The sequence below is a fragment of the Pristiophorus japonicus genome, unplaced genomic scaffold, assembly GCF_044704955.1.
Source record: "Pristiophorus japonicus isolate sPriJap1 unplaced genomic scaffold, sPriJap1.hap1 HAP1_SCAFFOLD_118, whole genome shotgun sequence".
NCBI classification, from domain to species: Eukaryota; Metazoa; Chordata; class Chondrichthyes; family Pristiophoridae; genus Pristiophorus; species Pristiophorus japonicus.
In genome coordinates this window covers 1,002,430-1,025,919 of record NW_027250842.1, presented here as the reverse complement: position 1 = coordinate 1,025,919, position 23,490 = coordinate 1,002,430, and the positions used below count along the sequence as shown (strand labels likewise).

Below are 23,490 nucleotides of genomic sequence, written 5' to 3'. Positions count from 1 at the left end.
CTTCGGCCGCCTGAGGAAGAGTGTTTGAAGACCAGGCCCTCAAATCCACCACCGAGCTCATGGTCCACAGGACTGTAGTGATACCCGCCCTCCTGTGTGGCTCAGAGACACGGACCGTGTACAGTAGACACCTCAAGTCGTTGGAGAAATACCACCAACGATGTCTCCGCAAGATCCTGCAAATCCCCCGGGAGGACAGACGCACCAACGTTAGCGTCCTCGACCAGGCCCGACATCCCCAGCATCGAAGCACTGACCACACTCGGCCAGCTCCGCTGGGCAGGGCCACATTGTCCGCATGTCCCCCCCAGACACGAGACTCCAAAAGCAAGCGCTCTACTCGGAACTCCTTCACGGGCAAACGGGCCAAAGGGTGGGCAGAGGAAACGTTACAAGGAACCACCCTCAAAGCTTCCCTGATATAAAGTGCAACATCCCCCACCGACACCTGGGAGTCCCTGGCCCAAAGACCAGTCCGCCCCTCAGTGGAGGAAGTGCATCCGGGAGGGCGCTGAGCACCTCGAGTCTCGTCGCCGAGAGCGCGCAGAAACCAAGCGCAGGCAGCGGAAGAAGCGTGCGGCAAACCAGTCCCACCCTCCCCTTTCCCTCAACGTCTGTCTGTCCCACCTGTGACAGGGACTGTGGCTCTCGTATTGGACTGTTCAGCCACCTAAGGACTCATGTTAAGAGTGGAAGCAAGTCTTCCTCGATTCCGAGGGACTGCCTATGATAATGATGATCAAAGGTGGTTCACTCGGTTGATTCTCGAGATGAAGGGGTTGTCTTATGGAGAAAGATTGAGCAGGTTGGGCCTGTACTCATTGGAGTTTAGAAGAGGTGTGATCTTATTGAAATGTGTAAGATTCTGAAGGGGCTCGACAGGGTAGATGCAGAGAGGATGTTTCCCCTCATGGGGGAATCTAGAACTAGGGGGCATAGAATAAGGGGCCGCCCATTTAAAACTGAGATGAGGAGGAATTTCTTCTCTCAGAGGGTTGTAAATCTGTGGAATTCTCTGCCCCAGAGAGCTGTGGAGGCTGGGGCATTGAATATATTTAAGGTGGAGATGGACAGATTTTTGAATGAGACTCAAGGGTTATGGGGAGCGGGCGGAGAAGTGGAGCCGAGTCCATGATCGGATCAGCCATGATCTTTTTGAATGGCGGAGGCAGGCTCGAGGGGCCGTATGGCCGACTCCTGCTCCTATTTCTTATGAAAACAAAAAGGGAGGAGAGAGACGAAGGAATGGAAAGGAGGAGACAGGAGCAATTAACAGGCAGCCAGAGAAAAGGGCGGGAAAGACAGAAGGATAGGATAGGAAAGGGATGATGGAAGGAACTTGCGTTTCAGCTTTCCTGGGCTTGGGACATCCCAAAGGACTTCACAGCCAATGAATACTGACGATTGGCGAGTGCCGACTGCCAGTGTCTGCTGTGGCTCAGTGGGCAGCACTGAGTCAGAAGGTTGTGGGTTCAAATCCCACTCCAGAGACTTGAGCACAGAAATCTCGGCTGACCCTCCAGTGCAGTGCTGAGGGAGCGCTGCACTGTCGGAGGTGCCATCTTTCGGCTAAGACTTCACAGCCAATCGGCCCTCTCGGATGGATGTAGAAGATTCCACGGCACTATTTCGAAGAAGAGCAGGGGGGGGGGTGGGGTTTATCCCTGGTGTCCTGGCCACTGTTTATTCCTCAATCAGCATCACAAATAAATATTATCTGGCTCATCATCATATTGCTGCTTGTGGGAGCTTGCGAATTGTCTGCCCCATTACAACAGGGACTACACGCCAAAAGTACTTCATTGGCTGTAAAGCACTGTGGGACGTCCGGTGGTTGCGAAAGGCGTAATGTAAATGCAAGTCTTTCAAGATACGAAGCTAGGTGGGACAGTAACCTGCGAGGAGGACACACAGTGACTGCAAAGGGAGGTGGATAGACAGAGAGTGGGCAGTGAGGTGGCAGATGTGGGAAAATCTGAGGTTATTCACTTTGGTAGGAAGAATAGACAAACAGAGTATTTGTTAAATGGGGAGTAACTTGTAAATGTGGGTGTCCTTGTGTAATAAACACAAAGCTAGCGTGCATGTACAGCAAGCAGTTACGAAGGCAAATAGCATGTTGGCCTTTATTGCAAGGGGCTGGAGTACAAGAGTAAGGCAGTCTTGCTACAATTGTAAAGACTCCACACATGGAATAGTGCACAGTTTTGGTCTCCTTAGACAAAGAAGGATACACCTCCTTGGAGGCAGAGGTTCACTAGATTGATTCCTGGGATGAGCGGGCTGTGGAGAGATTGAGCCAATACTCTGGAGTTTATAAGAACGAGAGGTGATCACATTGAAACATATAAGATTCTGAGGGGGATTGACAGGGTAGATGCTGAGAGGCTATTTCCCCCGGGCTGGAGAGTGTAACCAGGGGTCACAGTCTCAGGGGTCGGCCATTTAGAATCAGACATTTACAGCACGGAGGGAGGCCATTCGGCCCATCGTGTCCGTGCCGGCCGACTAAGAGCTATCCAGCCCAATCCCACTTTCCAGCTCTGGGTCCATAGCCCTGTAGGTTTACGGCACTTCAGGTGCACATCCAAGTACTTTTTAAAATGTGGTGAGGGTTTCTGCCTCTACCACCCTTTCAGGCCGTGAGTTCCGCCCCAGACCCCCACCGCCCTCTGGGTGAAGTCATTTCCCCTCAAATCCCCTCTAAACACCCCCCCAATTACTTTAAATCTATGCCCCCTGGTTGTTGACCCCTCTGCCAAGGGAAACAGGTCCATCCTATCCACTCTATCCAGGCCCCTCATCATTTTATACACCTCAATCAGGTCTCCCCTCAGCCTCCTCTGTTCCAAAGAAAACAACCCCAGCCCATCCAATCTTTCCTCATCGCTAAAATTCTCCAGTCCCGGCAACATCCTGGTAAATCTCCTCTGTACTCTCTCCAATGCAATCACATCTTTCCTGTAATGTGGTGACCAGAACTGCACGCAGTACTCCAGCTGTGGCCTAACCCAGTGTTTTATACAGTTCAAGCATAACCCCCCCTGCTCTTGTATTCCATGCCTCGGCCAATAAAGGCAAGTATCCCGTGTGCCTTCTTAACCACCTGATCTACCTGGCCTGCTCCCTTCAGGGATCTGTGGACCTGCACTCCAAGGTCCCTCTGTTCCTCTACACCTCTCAGTGTCCGACCATTTAATGTGTATTCCCTCGCCTTGTTAGACCTCCCCAGATGCATTACCTCACACTTATCCATTTGCCACTGTTCTGCCCAACCTGAACAGTTCATCGATATCTTCCTGCAGTCCGCAGCTTTCATCACCAGCAACCACAAAGCCAATTTTTTGTGTCATCTGCAAACTTCTTAATCATACCCCCAACATTCAAGTCCAAGTCATTGATATATACCACAAAAAGCAAGGGACCCAGCACTGAGCCCTGCGGAACCCGAAGGCAGATTATCTGAATGGTGACAGATTAGGAAAAGGGGAGGTGCAACGAGACCTGGGTGTCATGGTACATCAGTCATTGAAGGTTGGCATGCAGGTACAGCAGGTGGTGAAGAAGACAAATGGCATGTTGGCCTTCATAGCGAGAGGATTTGAGTATAGGAGCAGGGAGGTCTTACTGCAGTTGTACAGGGCCTTGGTGAGGCCACACCTGGAATATTGTGTACAGTTTTGGTCTCCTAATCTGAGGAAGGACATTCTTGCTAGTGAGGGAGTGCAGCGAAGGTTCACCAGACTGATTCCCGGGATGGCGGGACTGACATGAGGAGAGACTGGATCGACTGGGCTTATATTCACTGGAATTTAGAAGGATGAGAGGGGATCTCATAGAAACATCTAAAATTCTAACGGGATTGGACAGGTTAGATGCAGGAAGAATGTTCCCAATGTTGGGGAAGTCCAGAACCAGGGGTCACACAGTCTAAGGATAAGGGGTAAGCCATTTAGGACCGAGATGAGGAGAAACTTCTTTACTCAGAGAGTGGTGAACCTGTGGAATTCTCTACCACAGAAAGTTGTTGAGGCCAATTCACTAAATATATTCAAAAGGGAGTTAGATGTGGCCCTTACGGCTAAAGGGATCAAGGGGTATGGAGAGAAAGCAGGAATGGGGTACTGAGGGAATGATCAGCCATGATCATATTGAATGGTGGTGCAGGCTCGAAGGGCCGAATGGCCTACTCCTGCACCTATTTTCTATGTTTCTACGTAACGTGGGGCTCGGATAGGGACTTGCTGACTCTGGAGCAGGGAAGTGTGTTACCGGAGATGCACGGTGGCTGTGGTCTCCGTGAAAGGTGGTTAAAACTACAGGAGCGAGTCTCGCCACAGCCTGGGGGACTGGTGGCTGTTGGGGCAGTACAGGGGGCACTGTCTGCACAAGTCAGAGGCTTCGACCTGGCCCAGACCCGACTCGACATCGATAGATTAAACTCCGCAAAGAGGCAAGAGTCGCGGCCGATGAGAGATTGGTCCGTACGGCTAGGTGGTGGGGGTCCCAGAAAAATCGCTAAGTTTGAAAATCACGTACCTCTGCCTGCTTCAATTCCTCTTTGCTGACAGCTTCGAGAGATGCCTCCAGATAGTTCATGGCGTATCGTTCGATTGGAGTGAGCTGCGAGATAAAGGGGGACGCATTATTAGAGAGAGCACAGAGGCAGGGGGAGTCGGGAGGGAAAGGGGGCCCGAGCGCCGGGAGAGCCCCAGAGACGGGTCGTCAATGTTGCAAACAGGAAATGCAGCAGCCAATTTGTGCCCTGAAGCGCCCACAAACAGCAATGTTTTAATTACCAGATCATGTCTGTTATTGATCTTGTCTGAGGGGTAAACCTGTGTCGCATGCTACCTGGTCATCAGCATATTGCGGTTTGTGGGAGCTTGCTGTGCGCAAATTGGCTGCCGCGTTTCCGACATTGCAACAGCGGGAGTACGCTGCCAACAAAAAATAGTGCTTCAATGGCTGTAAAGCGCTTTGGAATATTCCACGGCGATGAAAGGTGCTAAATAAACCCAACGTCGGTCTTTCACTGGTGACCGGGGAGGGAGACACCCGAGAGACACAGTGCCTTGTGGGCTCCGTGAAATGATGTGAAATTACAGGAGCAAGTCTCGCAAGAGCCTGGGAGGCTGATGGGGCAGGGCAGGGGCAGTATAGGTAGAACTATCTGCACCGCGGGGGAGAGAGGGGGGACGGGAGGGGAGGGGAGGGAGGGGCTCAAACCCACGACCTCCTGATTTGGGAGACCCACACTGAGCCACAGCCGACACGCTAGCGTGTGGGGACTTCAGTCACCATCACTCTGAGCGACATGACACGGCTTCACGAGTCGGCAGGAATCCCGAGTGGGTGGAAGATGGAGAAAGCTGGTCTCCTATTCCTGGGGTGGGGGTGGGGGGGGAAAACGGGAAAAGAAGCAGTAGTCACTGATAAATCCAACGGGGAACCCCAGGAGAAAATTCTTTGCCCACAGAGACGAGAAGAGAATGTGGAACTCGCTGCCACAGGGAGCGACTGAAGCGAATAGCACGGATGCATTTAGGGGGGAAGCTGGATAAAGACACGAGGGGGAACGGAATACGTTGATGGGGTGAGATGGAGGGGTGGGTAAAGGCTGCTGTGGAGCATAAACATTGGCATGGACTAGTCGGGCCGAACGGCCTGTTTGAGCGGTAAACACTGTGTAATCCCATCGGAATGTGAGGGGAGAACATGTCTCGGGCTCCGGGGAAAAGAGCAGGGGAGCGCGGCTAATCGGGACAGCTCGACGGGCCAAAGGGCCTCCCTTCGGTGCTGCCAGACGACCAGTCAAGGTCTTCGAGGAGAGCAGAGGCAGGCGTGGGAGATTTACGAAGCAGCGCACACACAGAAGGGGAGGGAGGGACATTCAACCGGGAAGTGCGGCACGCGTTACCTGCTCGACCAGCGCAGCGATCTCCTGCTCGGCCTTGGAAAGCTCCTCCTCCTCCTCCCGCACCGAGCCATCCTCCCCGTCCAGCGGAATGTTCTCGTTGAACTCTGCCAGCTCCGCTACCTGCTCCGCTTTGGCCTGGGAAGCCGCCCGGATATCCTCCTCGTCCTCTGCCCTGCAGAGCGCCTGATCCCGAGCGTGAGGGGGAGGGAGAAAAGAGAGAGAGAGAGAGAGAGAGAGAGAGAGATAAACCAATCGTATTTAAATAGTTGGGGCTGGTGGGGTGAGGGTTACCGGAGATGCACGGTGGCTGTGGTCTCCGTGAAAGGTGGTTAAAAACTACAGGAACGAGTCTTGCCACAGCCTGGGGGACTGGTGGCTGTTGGGGCAGTACAGGGGGCACTGTCTGCACAAGTCAGAGGCACCTCATCCGCAAAAAATCTCAACGGGCACCCAATTGTTGCCTGCACGCAGCGACACCCCTGTCCATCGCTTACTGCATTCTGAAGAGATAGCTCTGCTTCTGTCGTGAGAGTCTGCTGCTGTTTTGGTCTCCAGTTCACTCTGCTGTGATTCAGAGACTTATTACAAAAAAAAGAGACTCTAATCCATTTGCTGTCGTGCGCCGATTAAATAGACACTATAGACTGTTTGCTGTAGTGCACCGATTAAATAGATACTGTACACTGCTTGTAGTACGCTTATTAGACACTGTAGACTGTTTGCTGTAGTGCGTTGATTAAATAGACACTGTAGACTGTTTGCTGTAGTACACTGATTAAATAGACACTGTAGACTGTTTGCTGTAGTGCGCCAATTAAATAGATACTGTACACTGCTTGTAGTACACTGATTAAATAGACACTGTAGACTGTTTGCTGTAGTGCGCCGATTAAATAGACACTATAGACTGTTTGCTGTAGTGCACCGATTAAATAGATACTGTACACTGCTTGTAGTACGCTGATTAAATAGACACTGTAGACTGTTTGCTGTAGTGCGTTGATTAAATAGACACTGTAGACTGTTTGCTGTAGTGCGTTGATTAAATAGACACTGTAGACTGTTTGCTGTAGTGCGCCAATTAAATAGATACTGTGCACTGATTAAATAGACACTGTAGACTGTTTGCTGTAGTGCACCGATTAAATAGACACTGTAGACTGTTTGCTGTAGTGCGCCAATTAAGTTGACTGTTTGCTGTAGTGCACCGATTAAATAGACACGATAGACTGTTTGCTGTAGTGCACTGATTAAATAGACTACACTTTTTGCTGTAGTACGCCGATTAAATAGACACTATAGACTGCTTGCTGTAGTGCGCCGAATAAATAGACACCGTCTGCTGTGTAAATCAGACTGTTTGCCACGTGTCCTGCCCTCAACTCATTGGCGGACAGTGGTGACTCTGCTGACCCCTAGCCCGGGTATTTAGCCTCCAGTACCTCGACCTGCACGCGAGATCGGCATCAGAGAGTGTTCAAAAAAAGGCAATGAATTTTACCGCTGACATGTCTTACCGCTGAGATGTCGGACGTGAGAACGGGCGCTCCCCTCCCGATAGCAATGCGGTAAGGTTAATCTGCGACCGTCCGTCAAAGACAGCCAGCGATGAGGAAACACTGGCGCCCACTCGAGAGCGGACAGTCGGATTTTCAATCAGCGGATTTTTTCTTTTTTTAAAAAGCTCCGCGGGAAGCTTGGAAATCACGGGATGACCTGTGTGAGGAAGTGCGGCAGTCGCGGGTTCAGCGGTTTAGGCACCCACGCGCGCGCACGCACCTCCCTTACATTTCTGTGCGTCGCGACGAACGTGAGGTGGCCAACTGCAACAGCTCAGGCACACGGGGTGGGGGTGAGGTGGCCAACCACAACAGAGAGACCGAGGTGGCCAACCACAAGATTCCGACACGTAATGGACACAGGCCACCACTCACCTGTTCTAGGATCTGCGTCTGCTTGGCCGACATGGAGTCTTCCTCTTCTGGGCGGGGCTGGGGCGTGGGCGGGTTCGGTAACTCCAGCTCTTTCTTCGGCTCTTCCGTTGGCAAGTCGAACAGATCACGGATCGTTTGCTGTTGGCGAGGGTCACAAAACGCAACTCAATAAAAGCCACAACCACCACTGAGACACACTTCTCCATGTTCTTATAAAACCGACAGACATGACCAACCTTCACACCCCAGTTGAGCAACCAAAGTATCCCAGGTACAAAGAGATGGCCAACCATTAGACCCAGGGCAGAACGTTGGCCAACCAGCACATCCCCGATAGTGAGATGGCCAGCTATTAGACCCCAGATACAAAGAGAATGGCCAACCATGAGAGCCCAGGCGCGGAGTGTTGGCCAACCAGGCCACCCCCCCATCCCACCTCTCGTTCTCCATTGCGCTCAAGGACACCACCAGCGCTCCCAGTACCTCTTTGAAGAAAGCAGTGGTGAAGTTGCCTCCCTCAATGGCCAGGTCTCCCAGCATCCGCTTCTGGTTGGCTTTCTTCAGGATGTTCTCCTCCACCGTCCGGTCACTGATCAGCCTGTGGGCGGAGAGCGAGAGACAAGAGACTGAGTCTCGGGGCATGGAGACGGGACAGACCCGTCAAAGACCCGCGCCGTTTCGAATATGGAACAGATACCCGGGCCTCGGCAACAATCCTCCGTTCTCCCCTTATAGTTTAAACCCCTCCCCCCCAACCTCGACTCAAGCCCCAACCCCGGTCTCCCCTCAACACCTTTCTGGACCTTTCCATGGGTCTTCTCCCCCCGGGCCCCCTCAAGTCTCCGCCACAAACCGGTCTCGCAAACACCCACAGCTCACACCTTCGGGTCCAACAGTCGCCCTCAATGCTTTCCCCGGATCTCCGCCTCGTTCCCAAACGCCCGTCCCACAGGCCGGTGTGTCTCTCCCTCGACCACCCAGAGTCCCCCACAACGCCCCCAGGGCTCTCAACCACTTCTCCAACGCTCGCCTCAGTGCCCCCCACACGCCGACGTGCGCCCGCCCGTCTCTCTCTCTCTCTCTCTCTCACACAACCAGCCCAAGCCCTCCCTCCCCCCTCGTCCTGACGCTCGCCCCACGAACCAGGTCCCCTTACCCTAAAACACGCTCGCCTCAGTGAAGCCGCGGCCCCAACACTCCGGCGACACTCGGCTCGGCCCAGCCCGCCTCACCTGTAGATGTGCACGTCGCGAGTCTGCCCGATGCGGTGGCAGCGGTCCTGTGCCTGGGCGTCCATGGTGGGGTTCCAGTCGCTGTCGTAGAAGAGCACAGTGTCGGCCCCCGTCAGGTTGACCCCCACCCCGCCGCTCCGCGTCGACAGGATGAAGCAGAAAATGCGCTTGTCCGCGTTGAAGCGATCCATCAGGATCTGGGGAGCGGGGGGTGGGGGGGGAAGGGGAAAAGAGTCAAACAGAGGAATCCATTGGGAGCATGAAAGGAAGGGGGAGCAGAAATTTTCTCCAATTGAATACCGGGAAGACCAAAGCCATTCGTTTCGGTCGACGCCACGAACTGCGTTCCCCAGCCACCGACTCCGTGCCTCTCTCCCCAACTTGTGTCTGAGGCTGAACCAGACAGTTCGCAACCGAGGTGTCACATGACCCTGAAATCAGCTTCCGGCCACATCGCCGCAGCATAACGAAGACCGCCTGTTTCCCCCTCCGTAACATCGCCCGTCTCCGCCCCCTGCCTCAAGCTCATCCGCTGCTGAAACCCTCATCCCTGCCTTGATTACCTCCAGGCTTGACTATTCCGACGCACTCCTGGCTGGCCTCCCACATTCTCCCCGACGCAAACTGGAGGTGACCCAAAACGCGAGCATTTCGACAGCACCTTCCAACAGCTCAGGACGTTCCAAAGCACGACATGGCCAACGAAGGATGAGAAAGAATGAGAGCCAGAAGCCAGAGATAGAGCGCGAGAGACAGGAGCACGTTTGTATTCCCTCGAGTAACAAAGATCTCGATGCGTGCGGTTTGCGATGATTAAAGGAATCAATAGTTTCTCTCGCTCGACCCGATTTCCTCTGGTGGAACGAGTCCAGAGCACGGGGCTTTAATACACAGGGACATGCATATTGACCGCTCTTCCCTCGACCTCAGGACTTACCACAGCTCCTTCACACCCAATTATGTAGTTTTTGAAATGTAGTACAGAGCAAGATCCCACCAACAGCATGATAACATAACTGGATCATCCATTTCATCAAACTGCATGGCTCGAGGAAGGGGGGCATTCAACCCCAGGCTGGTCAGAACCACGGCTCCAGTCACCTCGCCACATGGTTGACCCTTCATGGATTCAGCAGCTTGAGTCTCTGGAACCAACTCAGTACCGCCCCTCCGACACTCCCTCGGTACCGCCCCTCCGACAGTGCGGCGCTCCCTCAGTACCGCCCCTCCGACAGTGCGGCGCTCCCTCGGTACCGCCCCTCCGACAGTGCGGCGCTCCCTCGGTACCGCCCCTTCGACAGTGCGGCACTCCCTCAGTACCGCCCCTCCGACAGTGCGGCGCTCCCTCAGTACCGCCCCTCCGACAGCACGGCACTCCCTCAGTACCGCCCCTCCGACAGCACGGCACTCCCTCAGTACCGCCCCTCCGACAGTGCGGCGCTCCCTCAGTACCGCCCCTCCGACAGTGCGGCACTCCCTCGGTACCGCCCCTCCGACAGTGCGGCACTCCCTCAGTACTGCCCCTCCGACAGTGCGGCGCTCCCTCAGTACCGCCCCTCCGACAGTGCGGCGCTCCCTCGGTACCAGCAAATAGGGAGTGTCGGCCTGGATTATGGGTGTGGTTCAGTGTCAGTGCCTCAAATGCACAACCTTCCAACTCAGGCATCATGATGATTTGCACAGGCCGAGATCCCGACACCCGGGTATCGTTTGCTTGGTAAATTCTGCCATTCTATAGCCACAGCCCAAAATCCTGCTTTCCACAGCAACAATGGAAAGAGCCAGTCGACGGTTACCTGCCGCTGTTCCACCTTCGTGCTGCCGTCCAGCCGCAAATAGATGTGGCCGTGGAAGTTGAGAAACTGCTCCAGAATGTCCAACATTCGCGTCATCTGCGTGAAGAGCAGCACCCGATGGCCACCAGTCTTCAACCGCCGGAGCAGGAGGTCCAGCACCTGCAGCTTGCCTGTCGGGGACACACCAGCACACGATTTAGACATGAGCGTGAAAGAGCAAGGGGGCAGAGTGTAAACCTCCTGCTCCCTCAGTACTGCCCCTCCGACAGTGCGGCACTCCCTCAGTACCGCCCCTCCGACAGTGCGGCGCTCCCTCAGTACCGCCCCTCCGACAGTGCGGCACTCCCTCAGTACCGCCCCTCCGACAGTGCGGCGCTCCCTCAGTACCGCCCCTCCGACAGTGCGGCGCTCCCTCAGTACGGCGCTCCCTCAGTACCGCCCCTCCGACAGTGCGGCGCTCCCTCAGTACCGCCCCTCCGACAGTGCGGCGCTCCCTCAGTACCGCCCCTCCGACAGTGCGGCGCTCCCTCAGTACCGCCCCTCCGACAGTGCGGCGCTCCCTCAGTACCGCCCCTCCGACAGTGCGGCGCTCCCTCAGTACCGCCCCTCCGACAGTGCGGCGCTCCCTCAGTACCGCCCCTCCGACAGTGCGGCACTCCCTCAGTACTGCCCCTCCGACAGTGTGGCAATGCCTCAGTACTGAAAACCGGCCGTATTGGCCTGGCTCGGGTGCTTGGAATGAGGTCCGGACCAACCACCTTCGGACTCGAAGGCTTTTTGAATTATGCAGGCAGACCAGTTAACCCTGTGACTATCACACAGTGCTACGTGACCTTTGAAAGCTTTCGGAAAATGCAGCAGCCGGCTGGATAATTACATGCCACTTCCTCCCCCAGCTTGACGCAATGGCGCTCAGTCCAATTGTAGGCCCCCTATCATCAGCTGGCTCAGCACCAGGTTCGGAGTCTCTGGGCCTTCCCTGCTGTGTTTGCGTGTGGATCCATAGAAACATAGAAAGTAGGTGCAGGAGTAGGCCATTCGGCCCTTCGAGCCTGCACCACCATTCAATAAGATCATGGCTGATCATTCCCTCAGTACCCCTTTCCTGCTTTCTCTCCATACCCCTTTAGCCGTAAGTCTAACTCCCCTTTGAAGATATCCAACGAACTGGCCTCAACAACTCTCTGTGGTAGAGAATTCCACAGGTTCACAATTCTCTGAGTGAAGAAGTTTCTCCTCATCTCGGTCCTAAATGGCTTACCCCTTATCCTTAGACTGTGACCCCTGGTTCTGGACTTCCCCAACATCGGGAACATTCTTCCTGCATCTAACCTGTCCAGTTCCATCACAATTTTATATGTTTCTATGAGATCCCCTCTCATTCTTCTAAATTCCAGTGAACACAAGCCCAGTCGATCCAGTCTTTCTTCATATGTCAGTCCTGCCATCCCGGGAATCAGTCTGGTGAACCTTCGCTGCACTCCCTCAATAGCAAGAATGTCCTTCCTCAGATTAGGAGACCAAAACTGAACACAATATTCCAGGTGAGGCCTCACCAAGGCCCTGTACAACTGCAGTAAGACCTCCCTGCTCCTATACTCAAATCCTCTCGCTATGAAAGGCCAACATGCCATTTGCAGCCTTCACCGCCTGCTGTACCTGCATGCCAACTTTCAATGACTGATGTACCATGACACCCAGGTCTCGTTGCACCTCCCCTTTTCCTAATCTGTCATCATTCAGATAATATTCTGCCTTCCTGTTTTTGCCCCCAAAGTGGATAACCTCACATTCATCTCCATTATATTGCATCTGCCATGCATTTGCCCGCTCACCTAACCTGTCCAAGTCAATCTTCAGCCTCTTAGCATCCTCCTCACAGCTCACACCGCCACCCAGCTTAGTGTTATCTGCAAACTTGGAGATATTACATTCAATTCCTTTGTCAAAATCATTGATGTATATTGTAAATAGCTGGGGTCCCAGCACTGAGCCCTGCGGTACCCCACTAGTCACTGCCTGCCATTCTGAAAAGAACCCGTTTATCCCGACTCTCTGCTTCCTGTCTGCCGACCAGTTCTCTATCCACGTCAGTACATTACCCCCAATACCATGTGCTTTAATTTTGCCCACCAATCTCTTGTGCGGGACCTTGTCAAAAGCCATTTGAAAGTCCAAATACACCACATCCACTGGTTCTCCCTTGTCCACTCTACTAGTTACATCCTCAAAAAATTCTATAAGGCAGGGAGAGAGAAAATGGGAGCGAGACACCAACAACCGGCTCCGCTCTTCGAAGACCAACGTCGTAGCTCTGCCAACACTGAAGCCCCCCACCCCTCCCCACTCTCACTCACCGCAGTCGTACTGTATGAGTCGCAGGTCGGGGAACTGGGTCCTCATGTTGCAGATGGTCCGATGCAGGCGGGCAGTTCTGGGGGAGAGCTCGTGGTGCAGGGCCTCTGTCAGCATGACCTGCCGATGCATGTAGGAGGGGTGAGGGTGCGAGACATGCATACGGATCGCCGGGGCCTCCACAGGAGGTATAACGAAAATAAACCTATCAGCAACAGAGGAAGAGGTCAACAAACATCACCAGCAGCGATGGACGCGTGTTAAAGATAGAGTAAAGCTCCCTCTTACACTGTCCCGTCAAGCACTCCCAGGGCAGGTACAGGGGGTTAGATACAGAGTAAAGCTCCCTCTACACTGTCCCATCACACACTCCCAGGGCAGGTACACGGGGTTAGATACTGAGTAAAACTCCCTCTACACTGTCCCCATCAAACACTCCCAGGGCAGGTACAGTACACGGTTAGATACAGAGTAAAGCTCCCTCTACACTGTCCCCATCAAACACTCCCAGGGCAGGTACAGGGGGTTAGATACAGAGTAAAGCTTCCTCTACACTGTCCCGTCAAACACTCCCAGGGCAGCTACAGGGGGTTAGATACAGAGTAAAGCTCCCTCTACACTGTCCCATCAAACACTCCCAGGGCAGGTACAGCACGGGGTTAGATACAGAGTAAAGCTCCCTCTACACTGTCCCATCAAACACTCCCAGGGCAGGTACAGCACAGGGTTAGATACAGAGTAAAGCTCCCTCTACACTGTCCCATCAAACACTCCCAGGGCAGGTACAGGGGGTTAGGTACAGAGTAAAGCTCCCTCTACACTGTCCCATCAAACACTCCCAGGGCAGGTACAGCACAGGGTTAGATACAGAGTAAAGCTCCCTCTACACTGTCCCATCAAACACTCCCAGGGCAGGTACAGGGGGTTAGATACAGAGTAAAGCTCCCTCTACACTGTCCCATCAAACACTCCCAGGGCAGGTACAGCACGGGGTTAGATATATAGAAACATAGAAAATAGGTGCAGGAGTCGGCCATTCAGCCCTTCGAACCTGCACCACCAGTCAATAAGATCATGGCTGATCATTCCCTCAGTACCCCATTCCTGCTTTCTCTCCATACCCCTTGATCCTCTTAACCGTAAGGGCCACATCTAACTCCCTTTTGAATATATCCAATGAACTGACAACAACTCTTTGCGGCAGGGAATTCCACAGGTTCACCACTCTCTGGGTGAAGAAGTTTCTCCTCATCTCGATCCTAAATGGCTTACCCCTTATCCTTAGACTGTGATCCCTGGTTCTGGACTTCCCCAACATCGGGAACATTCTTCCTGCATCTAACCTGTCCAATCCCATCAGAATTTTTTATGTTTCTATGAGATCCCCTCTCATTCTTCTAAATTCCAGTGAAGAACTTCCTGCTCATCTCAGTTTTAAATGGGCGGCCCTTTATTCTGAAACTGTGCCCGCTAGTTCTAACTTTCCCAATGAGGGGCGACATCCTCCCTGCATCTACGCGGTCAAGCCCCCTCAGAATCTTGTATGCATCAGTAACATCACCTCTCATTCTTCTAAACGCCAATGAGTAGAGGCCCAACCTGCTCAATCTTTCTTTGTAAGACAACCTGTTCATCTCAGGAATCAACCGAGTGAACCTTCTCTGAACTGCCTCCAATGCAAGTACATCCTTCCTGAAATACGGAGACCAAAACTGCACGCAGTACTCCAGGTGAGGCCTCACCAACCATTGCAGCAAGACTTCCCTACTTTTATACTCCATCCCCTTTGCAATAAAGAACATTCCTTTTGCATTCCAAATTCCCAAGCACCCCAGCCTTCCCACGTGAGCTCGACTGACAGCCACACACACGGAAGCTCATAGACAGGAACAGAAACCAGACTCCGTTTGTCCCTCACTCAGGAGCAGCGAGGCCGCTCCCACTACACACGAGTACGGAAGCACCGTGGTTATGTTAGCAGATTAGTAATCCAGAAGGTGGACCACTTTGCATAACTCGGGAGCCTCCTATCAACAAGAGCAGACATTGGCGACGAGATACAACACCGCCTCCACTGCACCATTGCAGCCTTTGGCCGCCGAGGAAAAGAGTGTTTGAAGACCAGGCCTTCAAATCCACCACCAAGCTCATGGTCTACAGGGCTGTAGTGATACCCGCCCTCCTGTATGGCTCAGAGACATGGACACCTCAAGTCGCTGGAGAAATATCACCAACGCTGTCTCCGCAAGATCCTACAAATCCCCCGGGAGGACAGACGCACCAACGTTAGCGTCCTCGACCAGGCCAACATCCCCAGCATCAAAGCACTGACCACACTCGACCAGATCCGCTGGGCAGGGCCACATTGTCCGCATGCCCCCGACACGAGACTCCCAAAGCAAGCGCTCTACTCGGAACTCTTCGCGGCAAGCGAGCCAAAGGTGGGCAGAGGAAACGTTACAGGGACCACCCTCAAAGCCTCCCTGATATAAAGTGCAACATCCCCACCAACACCTGGGAGTCCCTGGGCCCAAAGACCAGTCCGCCCCTAAGTGGAGGAAGTGCATCCGGGAGGGGGCGCTGAGCACCTCGAGTCTCGTCGCCGAGAGCATGCAGAAACCAAGCGCAGGCAGCGGAAGGAGCGTGCGGCAAACCAGTCCCACCCTCCCCTTCCCTCAACCACTGTCTGACCCACATGTGACAGGGACTGTGGCTCCCGTATTGGACTGTTCAGCCACCTAAGGACTCATGTTAAGAGTGGAAGCAAGTCTTCCTCGATTCCGAGGGACTGCCTATGATGTTGATGATGAATCTAGAGACATGGACTAATGATCTGGAGACAATTTCAGGTCCCACCACAGCAGCCGGGGAATTTAAATTCAGGTCATTAAATAAATTGAGTCAGAAGGTTGGGGATTCAAGCCCTACTCCAGTGACTTCAGCACATAAATCCAGGCTGACGCCCCCAGGGGGGCAGTACTGAGGGAGCGCCGCACTGTCGGAGGGGCAGTACTGAGGGAGTGCCGCACTGTCGGAGGGGCAGTACTGAGGGAGCGCCGCACTGTCGGAGGGACAGTACTGAGGGAGCGCCGCGCCGGCGGAAGGGTGGTGCCGATGGAACGCCGCACTGTCGGAAGTGTCGTCTTTCGGATGAGACGTTGAACCGAGGCCCCGTTTACTCTCTTGGGTGGATGTAAAAGATCCCAGGGCACTATTTCGAAGAGCAGGGGAATTCTGCCTGGTGCCAATATTTATCCCTCAAATCAACATAACAAAAACAGATTATCTGGTCATCACATTGCTGTTTGCGGGAGCTTGCTGTGCCCACCGTACAACAGCGACGACACTCCAAATGCGCTTCATTGGCCGGACATCTTGGTCGTGAAAGGCACTATATAAATGCAAGTCTTTCTTTTTGCTGTGGGATGGGGCACGGGGATTGCACGACTGTACCGGGTGCGATCGGCCAACCCGGCACTAGGCCTGGGATAGAGCCTGGGACTTTCCTGCCAGGGGTGCGTTGGCTGTGGGTTAACGCAGGCCTTACCTTGAAGAGCTCGTGCTCCAGCGCCCGGAGGACGCAGGAGGCGGTGGTGTAGCAGATGCCTTTGGTGATGAACGGGGAGTGGATGGGCCGGGGGTCGAAGAGGTTGGGGTGATTGCAGACCTTCCGTAGCTGCATCAGGATGTTGATGACGCTCATGAAGTGTCCGGTCTCCAGGGTCTCTTTGGTAGAGGCCTGGGACATGATACAGAGTAAAGCTCCCTCTACACTGTCCCATCAAACACTCCCGGGGCAGATACAGGGGGTTAGATACAGAGTAAAGCTCCCTCTACACTGTCCCATCAAACACTCCCAGGGCAGGTACAGGGGGTTAGATACAGAGTAAAGCTCCCTCTACACTGTCCCATCAAACACTCCCAGGGCAGGTACAGCACGGGGTTAGATACAGAGTAAAGCTCCCTCTACACTGTCCCATCAAACACTCCCGGGGCAGGTACAGGGGGTTAGATACAGAGTAAAGCTCCCTCTACACTGTCCCCATCACACACTCCCAGGGCAGATACAGGGGGTTAGATACAGAGTAAAGCTCCCTCTACACTGTCCCATCAAACACTCCCAGGGCAGGTACAGGGGGTTAGATACAGAGTAAAGCTCCCTCTACACTATCCCATCAAACACTCCCAGGGCAGGTACAGGGGGTTAGATACAGAGTAAAGCTCCCTCTACACTGTCCCATCAAACACTCCCAGGGCAGGTACAGGGGGTTAGATACAGAGTAAAGCTCCCTCTACACTGTCCCATCAAACACTCCCAGGGCAGGTACAGCACGGGGTTAGATACAGAGTAAAGCTCCCTCTACACTATCCCATCAAACACTCCCAGGGCAGGTACAGGGGGTTAGATACAGAGTAAAGCTCCCTCTACACTGTCCCATCAAACACTGCCAGGGCAGGTACAGGGGGTTAGATACAGCGTAAATCTCCCTCTACACTGTCCCCATCAAACACTCCCAGGGCAGGTACAGGGGGTTAGATACGGTGTCCCTGGATGCTCCCACCTGTCAATAATGTCCGCCAACTCCTCGATCCTCTCCTCGGGATTGCGCACAGCTCCGTCCAACGCCCGCGTGGTCCTCCAGTAGGCTTCCGGCCGACGGGCGTCTCTGCCCACCTGGGCGGCCAGGCAGTGCGCGTAGCCGAGCCCCCGCCAGCCCCCACCCTCGGGGGGGCTGTCAGACGAGGCCGGCCGCGGTGAGACGGCGCAGAACCGCAGCACCTCGGTGCCGTAGACCGGCGAGGCCGCACAGCGCCGCTCATTGACCGCGTAGATCCGCTCCAGCCGTTCCTGGCGATGGCGGTGCCTCTTCTGCTCCAGCGCTTCCTGTAACACGGAGGGGGCGGAGGTCAGCGGAGCCGGGACACCACCCAACAAGGTCATTCACACAATGGCATTGGAGTATTCTGCCGCGAAACGGTGCGACGAGATTGTAGTATGCTGCTGCTCGGACAAATCGACATCGTAGTATCCTGCTGCTAAAGGTGGGATTCGGGCCGCTAATGTAGTATCCTGCTGCTAAAGGTGGGATCCGGGCCGCTAATGTAATATCCTGCTACTAAAGGTGGAATCCGGGCCGCTAATGTAGTATCCTGCTGCTGAAGGTGGGATTCGGGCCGCTAATGTAGTATCCTGCTGCTAAAGCAGGGGTCCGGGCCGCGAATGTAGTATCCTACTGCTAAAGGTGGGATTCGGGCCGCTAATGTAGTATCCTGCTGCTGAAGGTGGGATCCGGACCGCTAATGTAGTATCCTGCTGCTAAAGGTGGGATTCGGGCCGCTAATGTAGTATCCTGCTGCTGAAGGTGGGATCCGGACCGCTAATGTAGTATCCTGCTGCTGAAGGTGGGGTCCGGGCCGCTAATGTAGTATCCTGCTGCTAAAGGTGGGTTTCAGGCCGTTAATGTAGTATCCTGCTGCTAAAGGTGGGATTCGGGCCGTTAATGTAGTATCCTGCTGCTAAAGGTGGGGTCCGGGCCGCTAATGTAGTATCCTGCTGCTAAAGGTGGGTTTCGGGCCGTTAATGTAGTATCCTGCTGCTAAAGGTGGGATTCGGGCCGCTAATGTAGTATCCTGCTGCTAAAGGTGGGGTCCGGGCCGCTAATGTAGTATCCTGCTGCTAAAGGTGGGGTTCGGGCCACTAATGTAGTATCCTGCTACTAAAGGTGGGGGGGGGGGGGGGGGAAATCAATGGGGCGTTGGCATTCTCGTATTCTGCTGCCAAGGCACTAAACTTGGGAATTACCTCCTGAAACCTCGGCCCCTCTTTCCACTTTTAAGACGCTCCTTAAAACCTCCCTCTTCAGCCAAGCTTTTATTCACCTGCCTTAATTTCGCCTCACACGGCAAATTTGTGTCTCATAAAAAATCTCCTGTGAGGCGCCTTGGGACATATTCAAACGTGAAAGGCGCCATTATAAATACAAGTTGTTGGTGCTAAAGGTGAGGGCAGTGTCGGTGATATAGTATTCAGCTGCTAATTTGTGGGCAGTGGGGTATCCGCATTGTAGTATTCTGCTGCTAATTGGGATTGGGGCAAGTCGCCACCTTAGTGTTCTGCTGTTAATGGGGAGGGACATGTGCGTCAGCATTGTAGTATACTGCTAACGGGGAGGGGCGCGCGCGCCAGCATTGTCGTCTGCTGCTGCTATGGGGAGTGGGCGTGTCAGCGTTGTAGTATTCTGCTACTAAGAGGGACACGTCGGCACTGCAGTATTCTGCTGCCAAGAGTGAACCGTGACCCCCCCTTTAACAACTTGCATTTGGAGAGCGCCATCTTCTCAAGGGGATGGGCAAGTGCCAGCCTTACCCCACCCCCCACCACATCCCCCAAAGAATTAATAATAAATCCCACAGGCAACAGGAGTTGTTAAAAGGGACCCGGCTCCCTCTCCATACCAGAATACGACAATGCCGACACTCCGTCCAACAGGAAACAGCCTAACCAGCAGAATCCCTGTGGCGTCGCCCGCAACGGGCCGAACTCAAAAGAAACTCGGTGCCTGGCGCTGCTACCTGGCAGATGGAAGCTGGCGGCCATATTGTGACCGTTGACATAGGAAAAACCGAAGTGGCACAGCGTCGACGCGGCAGTCGGCGGCCAGCTGCTTACCAGCTGGAAGGGTGATTTGGGCTGGGGGGCGATGTTCCGCCGGGGCCTCTGGGCGGCCAGTGAGGTAGATGTGAGCGGCTGGGCGGGGGCCGGGGGTCTGGCCAACACCGGCCGCAGGGTCGGCAGCTCCGTGCCATCCTTCTCGGAGAGGTTGGGCCCGGCTACCACCAGACGGGTCACGGTGGGGGCGGCTGAGAGCGAGAGAGAGAGAGAAAGGAATTACATCAAGTCAATTCTTCACCTACAATTAAATCATAGAAAATAGGTGTAGGAGTCGGCCATTCGGCCCTTCGAGCCTGCACCACCATTCAATATGATCAATGGCTGATCATGCAACTTCAGTACCCCTTTCCTGCTTTCTCTCCATACCCCTCGATCCCTTTAGCCGTAAGGGCCATATCTAACTCCCTTTTGAATATATCTAACGAACTGGCCTCAACAACTTTCTGTGGTAGAGAATTCCACAGGTTCACCACTCTCTGGGTGAAGAAGTTTCTTCTCATCTCGGTCCTAAATGGCTTACCCCTTATCCTTAGACTGTGACCCCTGGTTCTGGACTTCCCCAACATCGGGAACATTCTTCCTGCATCTAACCTGTCCAAATCCCGTCAGAATGTTATATGTTTCTATGAGATCTCCTCTCCTAAATTCCAGTGAATATAAGCCGAGCTGATCGAGTCTTTCGTCATAGTCCCAAGTGCTCCGCATTTGCCCCCCAGGATTGAGCACACTGGAGCGGGGGCTGAGCGAGAGCAGTGCCCCCAACCCACCATCGGGGGCAGTACCGAGCACAGTTTGGTCAATGCAAAACGTGGGATGAGAGACTCCACTGAAAGGTCTCAACGACTGTAGCGGGGGATGGAAAAATCAGCTTCCAATCCTTACACGATCACACCTGTTCCAGATGCACATCCAACAACCCACATATCACCCCACCCCCCCCCCCAAAACCCCGGTCACCACAGGAACAGGGAGGAGGCCATTCAGCCCCTCGAGCTCGTTCTGCCATTCAATGAGACCATGGATGATCTGGGACCCAACTCCATACACCCGCCTTTGTCCCTTAATGTCTTTGCTTAACAAATATCTATCAGTCTCCAATTTAAAATTAATTGACCCATCAATTGCCGTACGCGGAACAGTTGCAAACTTCTACTGCCCTGTGTGTGTAGACGTGTTTCCTAACTTCACTCCTGAAAGGTCTGGCTCTCATATTTAGACTATACCCTCTCCTCTCATTCTGCCCTCTTGAGCATCCCCGAGTATAATCTCTCCACCAGTGGTGGCCGTGCCTTGTGTTGCCTGGGCCCCAAGCTCTGGAACTCCCTCCCCCTCCCTAAACCTCTTTTTCCTCCTTCAAGACTCCTTGTAAAACCTACCTCTCCGACCAAGCTTTTGGTCACCTGCGCTAACTTAGACTCAACACAGCGAGTTTTTTCATCCCAAGACTCCTGCGAAGCACCTTGGGACATTTCACAACGATAAAGGCACGATATCAATACAGATTGTGCAGTCCTTGACTCCACAACCAGAACATTTCTCGTTATCGATCTTATCTGTTCCCCTTAATATCCTGAAAACTTCGATCTGATCACCACATAATCTAAGCTCTGCTCCCCACCGAACACGTGAACAGACCAAACACGATTGATATGGGGGGGGGGGAAAGAGAACGGCTGCCACCCTGGACAGGATAAGTTAATATATATATGGTTCGGCAGGTGGCAGAGAGAGAGGAGGGAGAGATTGGGATCATTCACAAGAACAACCCATCAAAACCCGATCTCCTCTCCCCTCACTCTTCCCCCAAGTACCCATGCCCCTTTACAAACGCCTCAATAGGGTGAAGTCTTCAGTCAAGTGCTTCCAGGCTGAAGAGTCGCCCTCCGGGAGTGGGTGTCGGAAATAGTCCGCCCACAACCCTGACCCTCGACCTGTAACGCTCTCACTGTCCAAGCTGCCTCGAGCGGGATCGTGCTGTGCTCTAAAACGGAGGCCATAAAGAAAGCCCCACTGCCACCGACGCGCCCCCCACCCCCGGGGACACGGTTTACCTTGTTCGGCGTTGAGAGCTGGAGCATGGACCACCCGTAGCACCGGGCGGGGAGCGGGAGCCAGGTGGGCGGAGGCCAGGGTCAGCGCTCCGACGGGAAGCTGGACGCGGGCTGGGGTCACCACAGCGGCCGGGAAGCGGGCAGCCGCGACGGCGACAGGCCGCGGCGCATGGACGGCCAGCGGGAAGCCCTCTTTGGGCGTCTGGCGCACCACGATCTTCACCACGCCCGAGCTGGTCACCACCGAGCCGGGGACTGCAGGAGAGACAGCGTTAGCAGGGAAAACAAAATCACATCTCCGCTCGCATTCCCCAGTCCCCCCCTCATTCCCCAGTCCCCCCCTCCCCCTCACATTCCCCAGTTCCCCCTCCCATTCCCCAGTGCCCCCCTCCCCCTCCCATTCCCCAGTTCCCCCTCCCATTCCCCAGTTCCCCCCTCCCCCCTCACATTCCCCAGTTCCCCCTCCCCCCCACATTCCCCAGTTCCCCCCCTCCCCCCCACATTCCCCAGTTCCCCCCCACATTCCCCAGTTCCCCCCCTCCCCCTCACATTCCCCAGTTCCCCCTCCCCCCCCACATTCCCCAGTTCCCCCCCTCCCCCCCACATTCCCCAGTTCCCCCCCACATTCCCCAGTTCCCCCCCTCCCCCTCACATTCCCCAGTTCCCCCTCCACATTCCCCAGTTCCCCCTCCACATTCCCCAGTTCCCCCTCCCCCCCCACATTCCCCAGTTCCCCCCCTCCCCCCCACATTCCCCAATTACCCCCTCCCCCTCACATTCCCCAGTTCCCCCCCTCCCCCTCACATTCCCCAGTTCGCCCCCTCCCCCTCACATTCCCCAGTTCCCCCCTCCCCCTCACATTCCCCAGTTCCCCCCCTCCCCCTCACATTCCCCAGTTCTCCCCCCCCCACATTCCCCAGTTCCCCCTCCCCCTCACAGTCCCCAGTTCCCCCCCTCCCCCTCACATTCCCCCCCTCCCCCCTCACATTCCCCAGTTCCCCCCCTCCGCCTCACATTCCCCAGTTCCCCCCCTCCCCCTCCCATTCCCCAGTGCCCCCTCCCATTCCCCAGTCCCCCCCTCCCCCTCACATTCCCCAGTTCCCCCTCCCATTCCCCAGTGCCCCCCTCCCATTCCCCAGTGCCCCCCTCCCATTCCCCAGTTCCCCCCTCGCCCTCCCATTCCCCAGTCCCCCCCCTCCCCCTCACATTCCCCAGTTCCCCCTCCCATTCCCCAGTGCCCCCCTCCCATTCCCCAGTTCCCCCCTCCCCCCCTCATTCCCCAGTCCCCCCCCTCCCCCTCACATTCCCCAGTTCCCCCTCACATTCCCCAGTTCCCCCCCTCCCCCTCACATTCCCCAGTTCCCCCCCCTCCCCCCCAATTCCCCAGTTCCCCCCCCTCCCCCCCACATTCCCCAGTTCCCCCCCCTCCCCCCACATTCCCCAGTTCCCCCCCACATTCCCCAGTTCCCCCCCTCTCCCTCACATTCCCCAGTTCCCTCTCCCCCCCCCACATTCCCCAGTTCCCCCTC

The 23,490-nt window shown here is 54.8% G+C and overlaps 1 protein-coding gene across 1 annotated transcript in view; it reads right to left on the bottom strand.

Moving 5' to 3' along the window:
• The window catches only part of srcap (Snf2-related CREBBP activator protein), a 117,529-nt gene that overhangs the window by 6,049 nt on the left and 87,990 nt on the right, over nt 1-23,490 (bottom strand). Inside the window, exons 22-31 of the mRNA XM_070870171.1 lie at nt 21,962-22,216; nt 19,908-20,098; nt 17,800-18,122; nt 13,240-13,442; nt 10,883-11,052; nt 9,087-9,283; nt 8,338-8,452; nt 7,855-7,992; nt 5,921-6,103; nt 4,540-4,623 (exon numbers count right to left, since the gene is read on the bottom strand). Of these exons, the coding sequence (XP_070726272.1) occupies nt 4,540-4,623; nt 5,921-6,103; nt 7,855-7,992; nt 8,338-8,452; nt 9,087-9,283; nt 10,883-11,052; nt 13,240-13,442; nt 17,800-18,122; nt 19,908-20,098; nt 21,962-22,216 (1,859 nt within the window). The remainder of the gene's footprint in view (nt 1-4,539; nt 4,624-5,920; nt 6,104-7,854; nt 7,993-8,337; nt 8,453-9,086; nt 9,284-10,882; nt 11,053-13,239; nt 13,443-17,799; nt 18,123-19,907; nt 20,099-21,961; nt 22,217-23,490) is intronic.